Below are 20,171 nucleotides of genomic sequence, written 5' to 3'. Positions count from 1 at the left end.
TTTTCAAATGTAATTGCGCAGCTTCATCACGGGACACAGAAGCTTCAATCTCTATGTTGCTGGATAGAATTGCGTCAAGGTACCTTAATTCAATAAACTAATGAACCTTGCTTCTTGAATCGACCGCATTTGTCGATTCCTTTGACCGATCTCGAACCAAGAAGCCCCTCTTGAGGGGACATCGATGTTCAATGGCAGCTGAATATAATTTGTTAGTCACATCAAAAGGGATGGGATTGTAAAGTTTCCGGAACATCCAACTCCTTGCTATGGTATAATTTATGCTAAAATGTCATTTTATAGTTACAGTTTGTTCTCAGGTTAAAGTGTTTAGATTACTTGTGCTGGGAAACATAGAAAGCATCTATCCAGAAGTGGGAATCTTGAATTCCAATTTAAGGCAGTATCAAAAGAGATGTTGAATATTAAACAGAGGCACCACCTGCCCTTTCACAGGTGAACACAGAAGACCCTATTCTGAAGGAGGGCAGGGCAGTTCACTATTGTCTCCTGGACAATAATATTTACCCCTCAATCAATATCATAGAGCTGTACAGCATGGAAATAGACCCTTTGATCCAACTCGTCAGTGCAGACCAAATATCCAAAATGAATCGAGTCCTATTTGCCAGATTTGCAAGAGGGCATATTTTTAAGGTGACAGGGGAAAGATTTAAAAGGGATCTCAGGGGCAACTTTTTCACATAGAGGGTGGTGCGTGTATGGAATGAGCTGCCAAAGGAAGTGGTGGAGACTGGTACAATTGCAACATTTAAAAAGCATCTGGATGGGTATAGGAGTAGAAGGGTTGAGAGAGATATGGGCCAAATGCTGGCAAATGGGACTAGGTTAATTAAAGATATCTGGTCGGCATGGACAAGCTGGGCTAAAGAGTCTGTTTCCATGCTAAACAACTCTATGACTAAGCGGCTTAGGATTCTGAGCAGCATTCACAGCACAAGTAGTACATTGCCAAGGTGACAACACTGACTCATAACATCACTGGTTGCATCTACACTCCATAGTAGCTGCAGGTATTGCAATGATGATCCAACTGTTAGCAAACTATTTCAGACATCTGGGTCAAAAGTCTGGAACCCCTTCCTAGAAACACTGTGCATGTTGCAGAGACGGCAGCTCACTACTACCTTCTCAAGGACAATCTGAGATGGTTAACAAATACCAACCTAGTAAGTGACAATTAAATCCAATGAAAGAATTAAAACAAATGTCCCCATTACCCAGACTCTCTGCCAGACCTTTCAAGGGACTTTATACGAAAATGATATATTCTCCCTTTCTGAGACACTTGGTTACCTGTCATTGTATCTTCAATACTGTGCCAAAAGGTTATGATTGTTCCACAATTACAATCTCTCAATTGTTCATTTCTAGCATACAATAATGACATAAAAAAGGAACCACTGGAAATATAAATTGTAAATGCCAGCCGATGCTTAGAGGTCAATCTTTTAAGAAACGTAGATTTCACCATTCAAGAGAGTCTTAGCCAATTCAACATTAGCAGATATGCACACATTTTATGATGTACCTGACCTTCTAATATACCTTTGAGGAGTGCTTTGAGCACATTAGCCTGTTTATAGCATAGAAACAGGCCATTCAGTCCAACCTGCCCATGCTGGTATCTGTGCACTATACAAGCTTGTCCACTCTATTTCATCTGACCCTTTTAGTATATCCTTCGTTAAATTCAAGCTTTTCCTAAAATGAAAGAGTGGGTTGCTTCCCAGTCTGGGGAAAGTTATACTGTGGGTGTTGCCCATGGGTCAGTGCAATGACCACTTCTTTTCTTGGTCTGTATTAAAATCCTAGGCTTGGCATATAGGACACATTTGCAGATGAGACTAAATTTGAAAATATTAAGTTTAGGATAGACTTCAAAAAGACAAATAGGTTGCAGGAATGGGTGGATAATTGACTGAAAAAATATTAATGTAGGGAAGTGTGAAGAGATATCTACTGTTGGGGAGAACATGGCAAGACAATATAAGATGAAGGGCACAATTCTAAAAAGGTTGCAGGAGCAGGTAGTCTTCGGAATAGATTATTGAAGTTGGCAAATAAAAGCTAAATACTGCAGATGGTTAAAAATCTGAAATAAAGATAAAATATGCAGGAGAAACTCAGCAGGTCTGGCATCATCTGTGGAGAGAGAAAAGAGAGTTAATGCATCAAGTTTAAGAATTCTGAAGTAGTCATATCGAACTCAACAGAATAACTCTGTTTCTTGCTAGACATATGACGTCAAACTTGTTGAATTTCTCCAGCATTTTCTGCTTCATTGAAGATGAAAAGACATGTTGTGAATGGTTAATAAGGCATACAAGATCCTGGACTTTATTAATACAGACAGAGTACAAAAGCAAGGAGGCTTTGGAGAACCTTGATAAAACATTGTGTTGCTCTCAACTGGAGTACTGTGACCACTTCTAGGCAAGGAAGTTCAGTAAGGATGTGGAGAAAGTCAGGGAAAAAAAATCCATGTTCTAGTAACGACTGAGTTCAGTTACTGAGGAAAAAAAATCTTATTGAAACTTTAACTCTGTTTCTCTCTTCACGGGTGCTGCCAGATCTGTTGACTTTCTACAACACTCTCTCTCTTTACTTCAGATCTCCAGCATCTGCAGTATTTTGCTTTTAATGGAGAATTTGGGCTGTTTTCCTCAGAGAGAGTTGAGAGGAAATTTTATGGAGGTGGTCAAAGTCATAATGAGTCTAAACACAAGACATGTGGGAGAAAACTGCTCCCACTGTCAAAACGATGGGAACCAGAACACCTGAATTAAGGTGAACTACAAAAGAACCAAAGGAGACGCAAGGAAAATCCTTTTTTACACAATGTGTTGTCAGGATCTGGATAAATTGCCTGGCAACATGATGCTGACCGACTCAATCTTTATCTTTTAAAGAGAATTCAATAATTACTCAGGGGAAGTGAAATGGAGGACTGTGGTCAGCAAGTGAAACTGGTTGCTTTGCTCTTACTGATACATAGAACAGTGCAGCACAGTACAGGCCTTTGGCCCTCGATGTTATGCCGGCCTTTTATCCTACTCTTAAGATCAGAATAACCTACATACCCTTCTTTGTGCTCTCTTCCATGCGCTCATCTAAGAGTCACCTAAATGTCTCTAATATATCTGACTCTACTACCACTGCTGGCAGTGCATTCCACGCACCCAACACTCTGTGTAAAGAACCTACCTCTGACATCTCCCCTAAACCTTCCTCCAATTACCTTATAATTATGCCCCCTCATGAAAAAGCCATGGAAAAAGTCTCATGCTATCTAGTCTATCTATGCCTCTCAACATCTTGTATACCGCTATCAAGTCACCTCCCATTCTTCTTCTCTCCAATGAGAAAAGTCCTAACTCCCTCAACCTTTCCTCATAAGACATACCCTCCAATCCAGGCAGCATCCTGGTAAATCTCCTCTGCAACCTCTCTAAAGCTTCCACGTCTAAAGCGACCAGAACCAAACACAATATTCCCAGTTTGCTCGAACCAGAGCTCTATAAAGTGGCAACATAACCTTGTGGCTCTTAAATGCAATCCCCCTGCTAATGAAAGCCAATACACATATGCCTTCTTAACAACCCTATAAATTTGGATGGCAACTTTGAGGGATCTATGGACATGGACCCCAAGATCCCTCTGTTCCTCCACACTGCCAAGAATTCTGCCTTAAATTCTATATTCTGCATTCAAGTTCAACCTTCCAAAGTGAATAACTTCACACTTTTCCAGATAGAACTCCATGTGCCACTTATCAGCCCAGTTCTGCATCCTGTCAATGTCCTGTTACAACCTAGAACAGCCCTCCACACTATCCACAACTCCACTAACCTTACTAACCCACCCTTCCACTTCCTCTTCCAAAGCATTTATAAAAATCACAAAGAGCAGAGGTCCCAGAACCAATCCCTTTGGAACACCGCTGGTAACCGAGCTCCAGGCTGAATACTTTCCACTTACTACCCTCTGTCTTCAATGGACCAGCCAATTCTGTATCCAGACAGCCAGATATCCCTGTATCCCATGCCTCCTTACGTTCTGAATAAGCCTACAATGAGGAACCTTATCAAATGCCTTGCTAAAATTACAACCAAAGTGGGCTAGTTTGACCTGGATGGTGCCAAGCTTCAAGTGTTGTTGGAGCTGCACTCATCCAGGCAAGTGGAGAGTATGCCATCGCACTCTTGACTTGTGCCTTGTAGATGGTGGGCAGGCTTTGAGGAGCCAGGAGGCAAGTTACTCAGTGCACTATTTCTAGCCTGCTTTTGTAGCCAATCAGGTCCAGATGAATTTTGGGCAATGGATGATAAACTCTCAGGGATGTTGATTGCAGACGGTCCAGCGATGATAACGCAATTGAATGTCAAGGAGCGGGGGTGGATTATCTCTTACTGGAGATGATCACTGCATGGCATTTGTGTGGGACAAACATTATTTGATTTTGCAAGATGCATATTAGGCTTAACCAGCTCTTTGAGGAAGTAACGTAGCTTTGTATATAGTGGAACCTGTCGATATGCTGTATTGATGGCTGATTAGGTGCTACATCAAAGATCATTGCAGAAAATAAAAACTCGATGTTGAGGATAATATATTGAACAGAAAATTAGCCAACAAGGAATATAGTAGCCATAAATATGTGACAATCATAGTTGTTACACAGCTGAGAGAGACGATTTGGCCCATTGTGTCTACATTAGCTCTCCGAGTGTCAATCCCTTGCATTTCCCCCATAACTCTGCACTTTATTTCAATTTAAAGAAAGATGCTAGGTCTTTCATGCCTCAATGAAACCTGTCTCCATCACTTATCCAGGCAGCGCATTCAAGATCCTCAGAAATCGCTGTTTGAAGTGTTTGCTCTTATCACATTTGCTTCTCTTGTGAAACACTTTTTTTTTTAAAGTGTACCCTCTGGTTCTCTATTTGAAACAGTTTATTCCTATCCACTCTGTCCAGACGCTTGTCATTTTGAAAGCTTTGATCCAATCTCTTCTGATCCCTCGCCTCTTCGAGGAAAAACAGTCCCAGTGTCTCCAACCTTTTTCATCAATAAAGTGTGGAACCATTTTCATAAATCTTTTTTGCATGAAAACATTTGCATAATGTGGCACCCAGAACTGTACACAGTATTCCAGCTGAGATTGACCTAGCGTCTTATATAAGTTTATCATAACCCCAAGCCCCAACTCTTATACCCTATTTATGAAGCCTAAAGTATTGTCTGCTTTATTGAGAGTTCTCCCTACCTAACCGGTCACCTTTAATGACTTATGGACATAAACACCAAGATCTCTTTACTCCTGCACACCCCTCGTAATGGGATGCCATCCTTTATGTCATATTGCGTCTCTGCATTCTTTGTGTCAAAGTATATCACTTGCCCATCTTTCAAACTGGATTTCATTCGCAACCCATTTACCTACTTTACCAATATGCTGATGTTCTTAGAAGTTCTATACGGTCCTCCTGGCAGTTTAAAATACTCCCAAGATTTGGGTTGACCACAAGTATTGAAAGCATCCCTTGCACACTAAGATCTAGATGATTTATATCAGAAACTCCACTATAAAACTTCATCCAGCCCGGAAAAGAATTAACCATTAATCTGTTTCCTAATTCTTAGCCATCTTCAAGGACCACAATTGGATTTTCAATTAGTGGAAAAGCATGAGAACTCTGTGGATCTATCATTTGCTCAGTATCACACTGGAATGTAGATGAGTTGCCAAGTGTCTGCGTTCTGCCATTGGACCAAGTCATTAGACAATAGACAATAGGTGCAGGAGTAGGCCATTCAGCTTTTCGAGCCTGCACCGCCATTCAATATGATCATGGCTGATCAATCCTAATCAGTATCCTCTTCCTGCCTTATCTCCATAACCCTTGATTCCAATATCTTTGAGAGCTCTATCCAACTCTTTCTTAAGTGAATCCAGAGACTGGGCCTCCACTGCCCTCTGGGGCAGAGCATTCCACACAGCCACCACTCTCTGGGTGAAGAAGTTTCTACTCATCTCTGTCCTAAATGGTCTACCCCATATTTTTAAGCTGTGTCCTCTGGTTCAGCACTCACCCATCAGCGGAAACATGTTTCCTGCTGCCAGAGTGTCCAATCCTTTAATAATCTTATATGTCTCAATCAGATCCCGTCTCAGTCTTCTAAATTCAAGGGTATACAAGCCCAGTCGCTTCAGTCTTTCAGTGTAAGGTACCCCCGCCATTCCAGGAATTGACCTCGTGAACCTATGCTGCACTCCCTCAATAGCCAGAATGTCTTTCCTCAAATTTAGAGACCAGAACTGCACACAGTACTGCAGGTGTGGTCTCACCAGGGCCCTGTACAGCTGCAGAAGCACCTCTTTGCTTCTATACTCAATTCCTCTTGTGATGAAGGCCAGCATGCTATTAGCCTTCTTCATTACCTGCTGTACCTGCATGCTTGCCTTCATTGACTTGTGTACAAGAACACCCAGATCTCTCTGTACTGCCCCTTTACCTAAAATTGATTCCATTGAGGTAGTAATCTGCCTTCTTGTTCTTGCCACCAAAGTGGATAACCATACATTTATCCACATTAAACTGCATCTGCCATGCATCTGCCTACTCACCTAACTTGTCCAGGTCACCCTGTAATCTCCTAACATCCTCATCACATTTCACGTCACCCAGCTTTGTATCATCAGCAAATTTGCTAATGTTATTGCTGATACCATCTTCTATATCATTAACATATATTGTAAAAAGCTGCGGTCCCAGCACGGATCCCTGCGGTACCCCACTGGTCACTGCCTGCCATTCCGAAATGGAGCCGTTTATCACTAGCCTTTGTTTCCTATCAGCCAACCAATTTTCAATCCAATCTAGTACTTTGCCCCCAATACCATGCGCCCTAATTTTACTCACTAACCTCCTGTGTGGGACTTTATCAAAAGCTTTCTGAAAGTCCAGGTACACTACATCTACTGGATCTCCCTCGTCCATCATTGTGCTTCAACACAGGGTGTGCACCTCCCAAAACACCGCACATGTAATCAAATATGTGCAGTCACTGTCAGTTTGCAAGTAACCACAGATAAAGAATTGGAGATGATTGAGGAAGTTAAAGGCTTGTAGTATTGCAGGATGTAATATTTGTTTTCTTTTATTTAGTCTCAAGATATGAATGATACCGAAATGTCAAATTTAATTGCTGAAAATGTACTCAGAATTAGTAAGGCACGGGAGATGGCCATTTCACGTTCATAGAGATACACAGCATGGAAAGACCCTTCTGTCTAACTCATCCATGCGGACTAGATATCTTAAATAAATCTAGTCCCATTTGCCAGCATTTGGCCCAATTCCCTATTCATACACTTCCTATTCATATACCCATCCAGATGACTTTTAAATGTTGCAATTGCACCAGCCTCCACCACTGCCTCTGGCAGCTTATTCCATACATGCACTACCTTCTGCGTGAAAAAGTTGCCCCTTAGGTCTCATTTAAATTTTTCCCCTCTCACCTTAAACCTATGCCCTCGAGTTTTGGACTCCCCTACACCAGGGAAACGACCTTATCTATTTACCCTATATGCCCCTCACGATTTTATAAACCTTGATAAGGTCACTCCTCAGCCTCTGATGCTGCAGGGAAAATAGTCCCAGCTTAAAAAGCCTCCCCCTACAGCTCCAATCCTCCAATGCGTGGCAACTTCCTGCAAATCTTTTCTGAACCCTTTCAAGTTTCACAGCATCCTTCCAATAGCAGGGAAACCAGGATTGCAGAAATACTGGCCTAATCAATGTCCTGTACAGTCGCAACATGACAGATGTTTCTGTGGCCAGCAGAGAAAAAGCAGAATGGTGTGTTGTTTCCCTGGTACCAGGATCAAGGATGTCTCAGAGAGGGTGCAGAACGTTCTCACAGGGGAGAGGGGCCAGCAAGAAGTCATTGTCTAATAAAGGTAAGAATACCAAATGCTGCCTTCACTATCCTATTTGTCCCATTAAATCTATGTTCTCTGTAGAGTAATCTAATCAGTCCCATCTTCTCATTCTGTTCCCTTATCCTTGCAATTTTAATTATTTTGCGTAAGTGGCCATTCTATTTCTTTCTTAAATCATCGATTGTTTCCACAATCACCCCTTCATGTGCATCAAGTTCCAGATCATTGTCACGCATTGTATAAAAAAAAAGTTCTTCCTCCAAATTCCCCTTGCATGCCTTGCCCAGAGACTTATCCAGATTCCACTGTCTTTGTTAAATCAGCAAATGAGAACAGACTTTCATTGTTTACTGTCACCTGTCACACTCTTGCATAACGCAGTCAAATCTTCCCTCAATGAGAACAACCCCAGCTCTTTCAAGCTAATCTTATTATGAAAGCCTCCCAACCCTGAATTATTCTAGCAATTCTCTGCAGTTTCTCAAGGAACCTTGCATCTTTTCTCAACAGTAGTGATCTGAACTGGTACCAATACTTCAGTGTGGCCTAACTGGGGCTTTATAAATGTTCAGCAAAACTTTCCTGCTTTTATACTCAACATCTCTAATTATTAAGCCAAGGTCTCATACATTTTGCTAATTACCTCTTACTACATCCCATCATTTGAAAAGACTTATGCACATGAATCTCCAGGTCCCTCCTTAGAAGTGTCATGACATCCATATTGCCTGTCTCCAATTTCTCTGCCAAAATGCATCACCTCTCACTTCTTTGCATGAAATTCTATCTACCATTTTTATGTCTACTCTGCTAGCATATCAAATGTCCTATTCTAATCAAATAGAGTCATAGAGATGTACAGCACGGAAACAGACCCTTTGGTCCAACCAGATATTCCAGCCCAATCTAGTCCCACCTGCCAGCACCTGGCCCATATCCCTCCAAACCCTTCCTATTCATATACCCATCCAAATGCCTCTTAAATGTTGCAATTGTACCAGCCTCCACCACTTCCTCTGGCAGCTCATTCCACACATGCACCACCCTCTGCGTGAAAAAAGTTGCCCCTTAGGTCTCTTTTTTTATCTTTCCCCTTTCATCCTAGACCTATGCCCTCTAGTTCTGGACTCCCCCACCCAAGGAAAAGACTTTGTCTACTTACCCTATCCATGCCCCTCATAATTTTGTAAACCTCTATGAGGTCACCCATCAGCCTCTGACGCTCCAGGGAAAACAGCCCCAGCCTGTTAGCTTCTCCCTATAGCTCAAATCCTCCAACCCTGGTAACATCCTTGCAAATCTTTTCTGAACCCTTTCAAGTTTCACAACATCTTTCCGATAGGAAGGAGACCAGAATTGCATGCAATATTCCAACAGTGCCTAACCAATGTCCTGCACAGCCGCAACATGACCTCACAACGCCTGTACTCAATACTCTGACCAATAAAGGAAAGCATACCAAATGCCTTCTTCTCTATCCTATCTACCTGCGACTCCACTTTCTAGGAGCTATGAACCTGCATTCTAAGGTCTCTTTGTTCAGCAACACTCCCAAGGACTTTACTATTAAGTGTATAAGTCCTGCTAAGATTTGCTTTCCCAAAATGCAGCACCTCGCATTTAGCGGAATTAAATTCCATCTGCCACTTCTCAGCCCATTGGCCCAACTGATCAAGATCCTGTTGTATACGGAGGTAAATTTCTTCACTGTCCACTACACCTCCAATTTTGGTGTCATCTTCAAACTTGCTAACTATACCTCCTTTCTTCATATTCAAATCATTCATATAAATGACAAAAAGTAGAGGACCCAGCACCGATCTTTGTGGCACTCCACTGGTCACAGGTCTCCAGTCTGAAAAACAACCCTCCACCACCACCCTCTGTCTTCTGTCTTTGAGCCAGTTCTGTATCCAAATGGCTAGTTCTCCCTGTATTCCATGAGTTCTAACCTTGCTAATCAGTTTCCCATGGGGAACCTTGTCGAAGTCCATATAGATCACATCTATCGCTCTGTGCTCATCAATCCTCTTTGTTACTTCTTCAAAAAACTCAATCGAGTTTGGGAGACATGATTTCCAAAGCACAAAGCCATGTTGACTATCCCTAATCAGTCCTTGCCTTTCCAAATACATGTACATCCAGTTCCTCAGGATTCTCTCCAACAACTTGCCCACCACCAACATCAGGCTCATTGGTCTATAGTTCTCTGGCTTGTCCTTACTGCCCTTCTTAAACAGTGGCACATTAGCCAACCTTCAGTTTTCCAGCACCTCACCTGTGACTATCCACGATACAAATATCTCAGCAAAAGGCCCAGCAATCACTTCTCCAGTTTCCCACAGAGTTCTATGGTACACCCGATCAGGTCCTGGGGATTTATCCATCTTTATGCGTTTCAAGACATCTAGCACTTCCTCCTCTTTAATATGGACATTTTTCAAGATATCACCATCTATTTCCTTACATTCTATATCTTCCATGTCCTTTCCACAGTAAATACTGAAATAAAATACTCGTTTTGTATCTCCCCCATTTTCTGCGGCTCCACACAAAGGCCGTCTTGCTGATCTTTGAGGGGCTCTATTCTCTCCCTAATTATCCTTTTGTCCTTGTTTGTAAAAACCCTTTGGATTCTCCTTAATTCTATTTGCCAAAGCTATCTCATGTCCCCTTCTTGCCCTCCTGATTTCCCTCTTCAGTATACTCCTACTGCCTTTATACTCTTCTAAGGTTTCACTCGATCTATCCTCTCTATATCTGACATATGCTTCCTTCTTTTTTTTAACCAAACCCTCAATTTCTTTAGTCATCCAGCATTCCCTATACCTACCAGCCTTTCCTTTCACCCTGACAGGAATATACTTTCTATGCATTCTTGTTATCTCATTTCTGAAGGCTTCCCATTTTCCAGCTGTCCGTTTACCTGCGAACATCTGCTTCCAATCAGCTTTTGAAAGTTCTTGCCTAATACCGTCAAAATTGGCCTTTCTCCAATTTAGAACGTCAACTTTTAGATCTGGTTTATCCTTTTCCATTACTATTTTAAAACTAATAGAATTATGGTCACTGGCCCAAAAGTGCTCCCCCACTGACACCTCAGTCACCTGCCCTGCCTTATTTCCCAAGAGTAGGTCAAGTTTTGCACCTTCTCTTGTAGATACATCCACATACTGAATCAGAAAATTTTCTTGTACACACTTAAGAAATTCCTCTCCATCTAAACCTTTAAAAATATGGCAGTCCCAGTCTATGTTTGGAGTGAGAGAAAGAAAGAAAATGACAGCAGTGAACCTGCACAGTTACTGCCTTTGCTGTCTGAATTCATGTGTCGCTGGACATCAGAGTGTGTCTGGGAAAATTATCAAACAGTGAAATTCACAACTGATCTTGGAGGAACTGTTTGGGCGAAGTTCACAACACAGAATCAGATAAGTGAATTGTTTTAATTGTGTGGGTTCTTTCGTGATTATACGTTTTTTGAGATATGTCGCTTGATTAAACTTAAAATATAAGCCATAACTATTAATTTAACCTGGGGCAATGTTTTGTAGAGGAATAAGATGGTGTTATTTTCTGGGTCTGTAGATTGTGAAGGAACAAAAATGGCCTTTAGTAGAGTGATATGCGCTTGTCAGATGTGGGAGTTTAAGGAAAGTTTACGGGTTACTGCGGATTATATCTGCAATAAATGCTGTTGGTTGCAAATCTTATCAGGGCGAATGAATCGACTGGAGGCAATGAGGAATTTGCAACAGCAACAGTGTGTGATGGATGGCAGTTACAGGAAGGGGGAGGGGGAGGGGAAGTCTCAGATACAGAGTTAGATGGGTTAACTTCAGGAAAGGTGAGAGAGGTAGGCAGGTAGTGCAGGAGTCTTCTGTGGCTATCCCCATTTCAAACAAGTATGCTGTTTTGGAAAATGTAAGGGGTGATGGATTCTTAGGGGAATGTAGCACAAACAGCCAAGTTTCTGGTATTGAGACTGGCTCTAATGCAATGAGGGGTATGTCAGGTTCCAAGAGATCAATTGCATTAGGGGACTCTCTAGCCCGAGGTACAGACAGACATTTCTGTGGCCAGCAGCGAAAAATCAGAATGGTGTGTTGCTTCCCTGGTGCCAGGATCAAGGATGTCTCAGAGACGATGCAGAATGTTCTCACGGGAGAGAGGGGCCAGCAAGAAGTCATTGTCCACATTGGAACCAATGACATAGGAAGGGAAAAGGTTGAGATTCTGAAGGGAGATTACAGAGAGTTAGGCAGGAATTTAAAAAGGAGGTCCTCGAGAGTAGTAATATCTGGATTACTCCCGGTGCTACGAGCTAGTGAGGGCAGGAATAGGAGGATAGAACAGATGAATGCATGGCTGAGGAGCTGGTATATGGGAGAAGGATTTAAATGGTATCAACCTCATTGTCAACAACATCTCCAAAGTTAGTATCACACACAGCAGTAAGTCACCCTCTTGAGAACAATTGACTGTCTTGCTAGGAAATTTCTGAAGACAGTTTAAGAATCAATCACATTTCTGTGGGTCTGGACTTATACGTAGATACGACTAACAAAGAATATCAGACTTCCTTCCCTAAAAGGAGACTATGATCCAGATGGGTTTTTATTTAAACTCTGACACTATGAGTGATAGTAAATTTTGCTGCAGATTTACGAATTAACTTTAATTCCAAAGGAGCAGAGGTGCGTTTTCAACTCCTGTCAAGGCCTCCAAATTATTGTTCCAATAACATCAACAACATGCTTTCATCATAATGGCATAAGTCATCAGGAGATATTAATATTGTGAAACACACAGTAACAGGAGGTTATTGACAAACCTGTATGCGTTTACTGCTTTAAAACATTTCCATAAAAGTAGCTATGAAGCAACAATTGATATTTAGCCCGTAGTGTTAGGTGAAGGGGTAAACATAGGGGAATGGGTCTGGGTGGGTGCGCTTCGGCGGGTCGGTGTGGACTTGTTGGGCCAAAGGGCCTGTTTCCACACTGTAAGTAATCTAATCTAATCTAATTATGACAAAGAGAACACGTTCATCAGAGAAGCGCTGAATTAGTGCTTCCGTCTAGAACTGTTTTTTAAGTCACATTCCTGAGCCTAAGAGATATTCAAATCCTATGAAAGTCTGATAGTGAGAGCAGAGTGAGTGGGCCTTAGATCAGTGAGAGAGGCCAACAGACAAAAATAGAAAGACTTGGAGCAGAGGGTTCACAAGATCGTTAAAAGGGCATGAGTAAACATGGAAAGAAATTCAAAAGTGAATGAACTGACAGAGTGAGTGGATTGTCACCAAAAGGCCAATGTGAGTTAGTTTCAGTAAATTACTCATTCCTCATTGTGCTTGACATTGATAGATAGAACTTTGCTATTTTAGGGTTACAGTCTTTCAGCAGTTAGTTTAAGATTTTCACAGATTAATAATTCAAACATTAGTTCCTTTGATCTTTTGAGCACAGTGTCAAATCTTTTAGTATTTTAAAGGTCAGTGCTTTCCGATGGCTAGCCCGAACGTTTTTATATTTGATCTCAGCACAGTTCTTATTTTCTGGATAATCATGTGCGTACTAAGTGTTGCCAGCTCGAAGATCCCAAGCTTTGAGTTTCAGAGTTTGAGGAACAGCTGGAATCACTTTGGTGTCCTCTAACGTGACCATTCCAGGATTTAGTCAATCCCACAACTGCAGAAGGTGCAAAAGGCAAGGGAACATGGCCGTCAGATAGGGTAGGAGAAAGGAAAACAGAAAATGCTGTAAATACTTATCAATTCCTCTGACAGGCAATCGTCAACCTGAAATGTTATTCCCTTCCTCTTGATGCTGCCTGATCTGATTATTTCCAGCAGTTTTGGGACTTTTTGGTAGGATTGACAGTATTTCATGCATGTATACATTAGGATAGTGTTGCAACAATGTCCACAAATATTTTGCAACTTCATTGCAAGAAAAAATGCAGACATTTGCCAAGATCCTGCGTGAAAAGGATACGTTAATCTGTTTCATGACGTTGAAGTGGAAATGACTTACAAAATTGCAATCTAAAAATAAGTGGGTGTGGTAATTTAATTACATCTGATTGGTCATTTGTCTGCACTGATTTCAGTAATAATCCCACATGGGGGAAACACCAAGAAGAAAATGGGCCTTCATTTTATAACTTGTAACTTCTTTATTTCCCTAAACAAAGTCTGTGATGTAACCATTATAATCGTTCCTGCTGTGAGGAATATAGGAGGGTGCTGACTGGTTGACAAGGCAATGTCACGGAAAACCCATTTTTTTTGTGTAGTCATAGAGATGTACAGCATGGAAACAGACCCTTTGGTCCAACTCATCCATGCCGACCAGATATCCCATCCCAATCTAGTCCCACTTGCCAGCACCTGGCCCATGTCCCTCCAAGCCCTTCTTATTCATATACCCATCCAGATGCCTTTTAAATGTTGCAATTGTACTATAAACTCCCTTTGAAAGTGAAGAGGAAGAACCCGAAGTTAAATGTCAGGTTATTCAGGGTAATATCAGGAAGCACTTGTCCACACAAAACGAGTAATGGGAATTCTAGATCTCTTTTCCTCCATTCCCAAATGGGTATTCAGTGCGAGAATTAATTTGAAAAGTTTAGAACTGAGATTTCTGTTGGGCAAAAGTATTAAGAGGCGAAAGTAAGGACTGCAAATGCTGGAGATCAGAGTCAAGATTAGAGTGGTGCTGGAAAAGCACAGCAGGCCTTGGATGCTGCCTGACCTGCTGTGCTTTTCCAGCACCACTCTAATCTTGAAAAGTATTAAGAGATTCAGTGCTAGGAGACATCAGCCATGATTTTGGTGAGTAATGGAAAGAGATGAGGATCTCCTGTTTGTATATTACAGTTAACATGAGAACTATCAGTTTTCACCACGCATAAAACGAAATTTTGAAACATGCTCCATCCATCAAAAAGCTAGTTGGGAGATTTGACATTTGACTTTGTGATACAACTTTATTGGGGAGCAGATTTAAGCGTTAAAAGGAAACCAAGGAAGTAAATGAAGATCAAGGTAAGATCAATCGTAACATAACTGAACGGTGAAACAGGTTTGAGGGAATGAATATTCTCTTTCTACTCCATATTCTTAGAATTCTACAAATGATCTTTCAGCTGCCTCTTACAGCCCTTTAGCAAGGACTCTCTACTGTTGCCTCAAGAAATTAACTAATGTCAACCTGTTCCAGATGGTAAATACAGATAACGTGGATCCCTGCAGCATGAGGACAATACTTTCTTTGCAGATTCAATGTTTACTGGTCAGAGATACCATCAATGAATATACCCAATAAATTAACAAACTTGAATTACTAAGTCACATTCCTGTAAGAATCATACAAACTGCTTATTGTTTAAGCAATCTTAATAAAATAGTATAAGTATTGTTCCACAATCTCAAATTAATATCTGGATGAATAACTTTGAAACAAAAATAATTGACTTTAGTCAGAGTTTGGTAGAGGGAGGGATGGAGAAATAAAAAATTACAAATTATTTGCAGCAGCCAATTTAAATATACAACTTTTCAACCACATGCCTAAAAGCTTACTGCAGATGTGACACACTAGAAAAGTCTTTGGGTTTCCCTTTGGCATGGTTAGTGAAAAGGATTAATTGATTCATATGAAAAGTCAGAGGGGAAATGGAATAAACCAAAGCAGGAGACAAAAATGGTAACAATAATGGGGAAGTGATGGGAGGTGATCACAGGAGAAGTAATCCAGAACCAAGGCTAATTTTCTGGTAACATAAATTCATAGCCCACCATGGGATTAAACTCAAACTGACACACGTAACAAATTGCATTTCAAATGCAAATAGTGTCCAGTAGCTGAATAAAATTCCATTGTTCATATCTTCCTGCTGCATTGCAGTTTAAACAACCAGTTAGAACCATAGAATCTCTACAGTGTGGAAGCAGACCATTTGGCCCATCAAGTCTACTCCAAACGTCCGAACAGCATCCGACCCAGACCAACCTCCTTATCCTAATCCTGTAACCCTCCATTTTCCATGGTTAATCCATCAAGCCGCCTAGAGGCTATGGGCTATTTAGCATGGCCAATCCACCCTGACCTGTACATCTTTGGACTGAGAGAGAAAACCAGAGCACCTGGGGGAAACTCACGCAACACGGGGAGAATGTGCAAACTCCACACAGTCACCCAAGGCTGGAACTGAACCTGGGTCCCTGGCTCTGTGAGACAGCTGTGCTAACCACTGAGCCACCGTGCCGCCCAAATACAAATAATACAAATTTAATACAAGATCCTACTTATTACTTGAAGGTGACGCTATTCAAAGTTCAAACACTAACACTTCAAAACAAATTCCTCTCAAATTAAATAAAATTAAAACAATAAAGATTGCAGTCTAATTTGTTTTATCTTTGCTTTATTATATTGCAATATATTGTATTCAGCTACTTGGTGAAACCCATATTAAAAAAAGTTCTTTATATTTGGAAATATGAAATAAATGAATTACCTCATTTCCAATTGCTCTCACTTTATCTAATGCATCCAGAAAATACTTCTCTGCAGCCTTCCAGCTGAAACAAAATGAATTAAACTAATTTTAGCAAAAATAAAACTGAACACCTTAAAAGACACCCATGGATTCTGACTTCCTGACATGACAAATCCTTTTATCTGATGTTTAATATATTAAAGTCCTTATTCCTACAAATGTTTTCTCTTTTCTTCAGTTGACTTGTTAATTCCCACAACCCCACCTTTCCCACTGTGATTTCCTATGGATACATGTAGAATTTGTTAAACCCTTGTGAATATATCATGCTGTAATTGCTACAATCTGGCTATTTGGATGGCTTTGTGCCAATATACAGAGGAATATCAATTATCTGAATATCAATTATCTGAATACTGGATTATCCAAAGGAGATCTCAAGGTCCCGATAGAAACATTACATCAAAGAGCTCTTTTAGCCCTGATCGCGTCTTTTGTTTAGAGGTACAATGATTAAAAACAAACTCGACCCACTGAAATGCTGCCGAGAACAGTCCTGGACTTCGATGGGAGCCCAGGCACCATCTCCAAATGACTGACCTCCAGCCCTCCCTCCCTCCCTCTCCCCAGATTTTCTCTGGAGTTCTACACAGGGGTGAACCCTAAACCCTCCCTTCCTCAGATATTCTCTCCAACATTGTCGGCTATTTGGAGACTTACCCCACAAAGGCAGCAGCAGTCTTACTGTTGGTGTCCATTCCGGCTGCCGGGTGTCGGGGAGACACGGGGACACCTCAAATCACTCCATGCGGTATCCACTCTGGGGATAAAGATTTTCTCCCTGAATTTCCTATTGGATTTACTTGTGACTATCCGATTTGGTAGATTCCAGTTTTGGATTTCCTTTGTGATTTAGGGTAGGTGATGGCCCAATGGCATTATCGCTAGACTATTAATCCAGAAACTCAGCTAACGTTCTGGGGACCCGGGTTCGAATCCCACTAAAGCAGATGGTGGAATTTGAATTCAATAAAAAAAATCTGGTATGAAGAAATTACTAATGACAATGAAATCATTGTCAAAATAAAAACCCATTTGGCTCACTATTTTCCTTCAGAGAAGTAAATCTGCCACCCACACCTGGTCTGGCCTACTCTCAGTCGCTCTCTAAAATTGCCTAGAAAGCCATTCATTTTTACCAACTGCCACAAAGTGTCAAATAAATGAAACTGGTCGGATCACCTGGTATCTACGTAGGCACCGGAAAAGACAATGGCAAAAACAGCCCTGCCAACCCTGCAGGTCCTCCTTATTAACATCTGGGGGCTTGAGCCAAAACTAGGAGAGCTATCTCAGACTAGTCAAGCAACAGCCTGACACAGTCATGCTCACAGAATCATACCTTACAGACAATATCTGAGACACCACCATCACCATCCCTGGATTTGATCTGTCCCACTGGCAGGACATAGCTGTTATCCAGTCATGAGAGAGCTGCTCTGGGTGTCCTCAATATTGACTCCAGACCCCATGAAGTCTCATGACTTCAGGTTAAACATGGACAAGGAAACCTCCTGCTAATTACCACGTACCTTCCTCCCTCAGCTGATGACTTGGTACTCCTCCATGTTGAACAACACTTAGAGGAAGCACCGAGGATGGCAAGGGCACTAAGTGTACTCTGGGTGGGGCATTTCAACGTCCACCATCAAGAGTGGTTCGGCAGCAGTATTACAGATCGAGCTGGCCGGGTCCTAAACGACATAGCTGCTAGACTGGGTCTGCAGCAGGTGGTGAGGGAACCAAGAGGGAAAAACAGACTTAACCTCATCCTTACCACTCTGCCAGTGTTGTGGAAGAATCACTCAATGCTCCATAAAAAAATTACCAGGAGATGATGAAAATCCTTCACAAAATTAAACTTTAATCTTGCAAAATCAAAGCTGAAGAAGCCATCAAAACGTCTTCCTGACTTCCTACAATCTCTTTCATCTCCTGCAATTTATACAGTTATTCTTCCTGTGCTTATCTAATGGCACTAGCCTACCCAATCATGCTGGCTTGCTTTGCCTTTTTAAACTAATCACTGTCTGCCACACTAGTTCCCTCCATCACAGTTAACCTATCACATTACAACACCATCATCTTCAGCATTAGCTCATCTCCCAGTGATTTTAGCTAACCTATCACAATGCACTATCATTATCTGTTACTGGAGCCCTGGAACATGATCCTGGGCATGCATTGCAACCACATAACTGCCAGAATAACTTCCATTCCAGCTGCAGATGCAACTGTCCATGACAGTATCGGTAAGAGGAACCATCACACTGCTCTCGTGGAGATCAAGTACCCCCTTCACATTGAGAATAACTTCCATCGTGTTGTATGGCCCTATCACTGTGCTAAAAGGGACAGCCTTCGAACAGATCTAGCAACTCAAGACTGAGCATTTGTACGGTGCTGTAGGACATAAACAGCACATTTGTACTCCAGCACAATCTGTAACATCATGGCCCAGCATAACCTCCACTCAACCATTACTATCAAGCCAGGGGTTCAACCCTGGCTCAATGGGCAGTGCAGGAGGGCATACCAGGAGCAGCACCAGGCATAACCGAAGATGAGATATCAACCTTGTAAAACCACCAAACAGGACTACTTGCATGCCAAACAACATAAGAAGCAACAGAGCTAAGCAATCCCACAACCAATGGATCAGATATAAGCTCTGCAGTCCTGCCACATCCAGTTGTGAATGGTAGTGGACAATAAAACAACTCACTGGAGGTGGGGGGGGGGCTCCACAAATATCCCCATCCTCAGTGATAGAAGAGCCTAGCACATCAGTGCAAAAGATAAAGCTGAAATCTTTCGCAGCAATCTTCAGCCACATGTGCCAAATAGATGTTCCATCTTGGCCTGCTCCAGTGGTCCCCAGTATTACGGATACAGTATTCAGCCAATTCAATTCACTCCACGTTGATATCAAGAAACAGTTGAAGACACAGATTACTGCAGAGGCTATGGGCCCTGACAATAGTACTGAAGACTTGTGCTCCAGAACTTGCCACTCCCCTAGCCAAGCTGTTCCAGTACAGTTACGACACTGGTGCCTATCCGACAATATGGAAAATGACACAGGTATGTCTGTACATAAAAAGCAGGACAAATTTAACCTGGCCAATTATCATCCTGTTAGTCAACACATGATCATCAGTGCTATCAAGCATCACCTGCTCAATGACGCCCAGTTTGGGTTCTGCTAGGGTCACTCAACTCCTAACCTCATTACAGCCTTGGTCCAAACATAGACAAAAGAGCTGATCTCCAGAGGTACGGTGAGACGGACAGCTCTTGACATCAAGTGTCCGAGCAAAACCGGAATCAATAGGTATCGGGGGCAAACTCTCTAGTGGTTGGAGTCATACCTGAGACATAGGAAGGTGGTCATGGTTGTTGGAAATCGGTCATCTCAGCTTCAGGACATCTCTGCAGGAGTTCCTCAAGATAGTGTCCTTGGCTCAACTATCTTTAGCTGTTTCATCAAAGACCTTCTTTCCATAAGGTCAGAAGTGGGGATATTCACCAAAGATTGCACAACGTTCAGCACTATCTGTGACTCCTCAGGTACTGAAGCAGTCCATGTCCAAATGCAATAAGATCAGGACAGTATCCAGGCTTGGGCTGG

General features: G+C 41.8%; 1 protein-coding gene across 1 annotated transcript in view; it reads right to left on the bottom strand.

Moving 5' to 3' along the window:
- Positions 1-20,171, bottom strand: part of cdc16 (cell division cycle 16 homolog (S. cerevisiae)) — a 69,534-nt gene that overhangs the window by 6,851 nt on the left and 42,512 nt on the right. Inside the window, exon 14 of the mRNA XM_043691247.2 lies at positions 16,499-16,562. Within this exon, the coding sequence (XP_043547182.2) occupies positions 16,499-16,562 (64 nt within the window). The remainder of the gene's footprint in view (positions 1-16,498; positions 16,563-20,171) is intronic.

The sequence above is a fragment of the Chiloscyllium plagiosum genome, unplaced genomic scaffold (assembly GCF_037043375.1).
Source record: "Chiloscyllium plagiosum isolate Xiang-an unplaced genomic scaffold, Cpla_swu_hap1 HiC_scaffold_6, whole genome shotgun sequence".
Classification (NCBI taxonomy): Eukaryota; Metazoa; Chordata; class Chondrichthyes; order Orectolobiformes; family Hemiscylliidae; genus Chiloscyllium; species Chiloscyllium plagiosum.
This window is presented reverse-complemented; position numbering and strand designations above follow the sequence as displayed.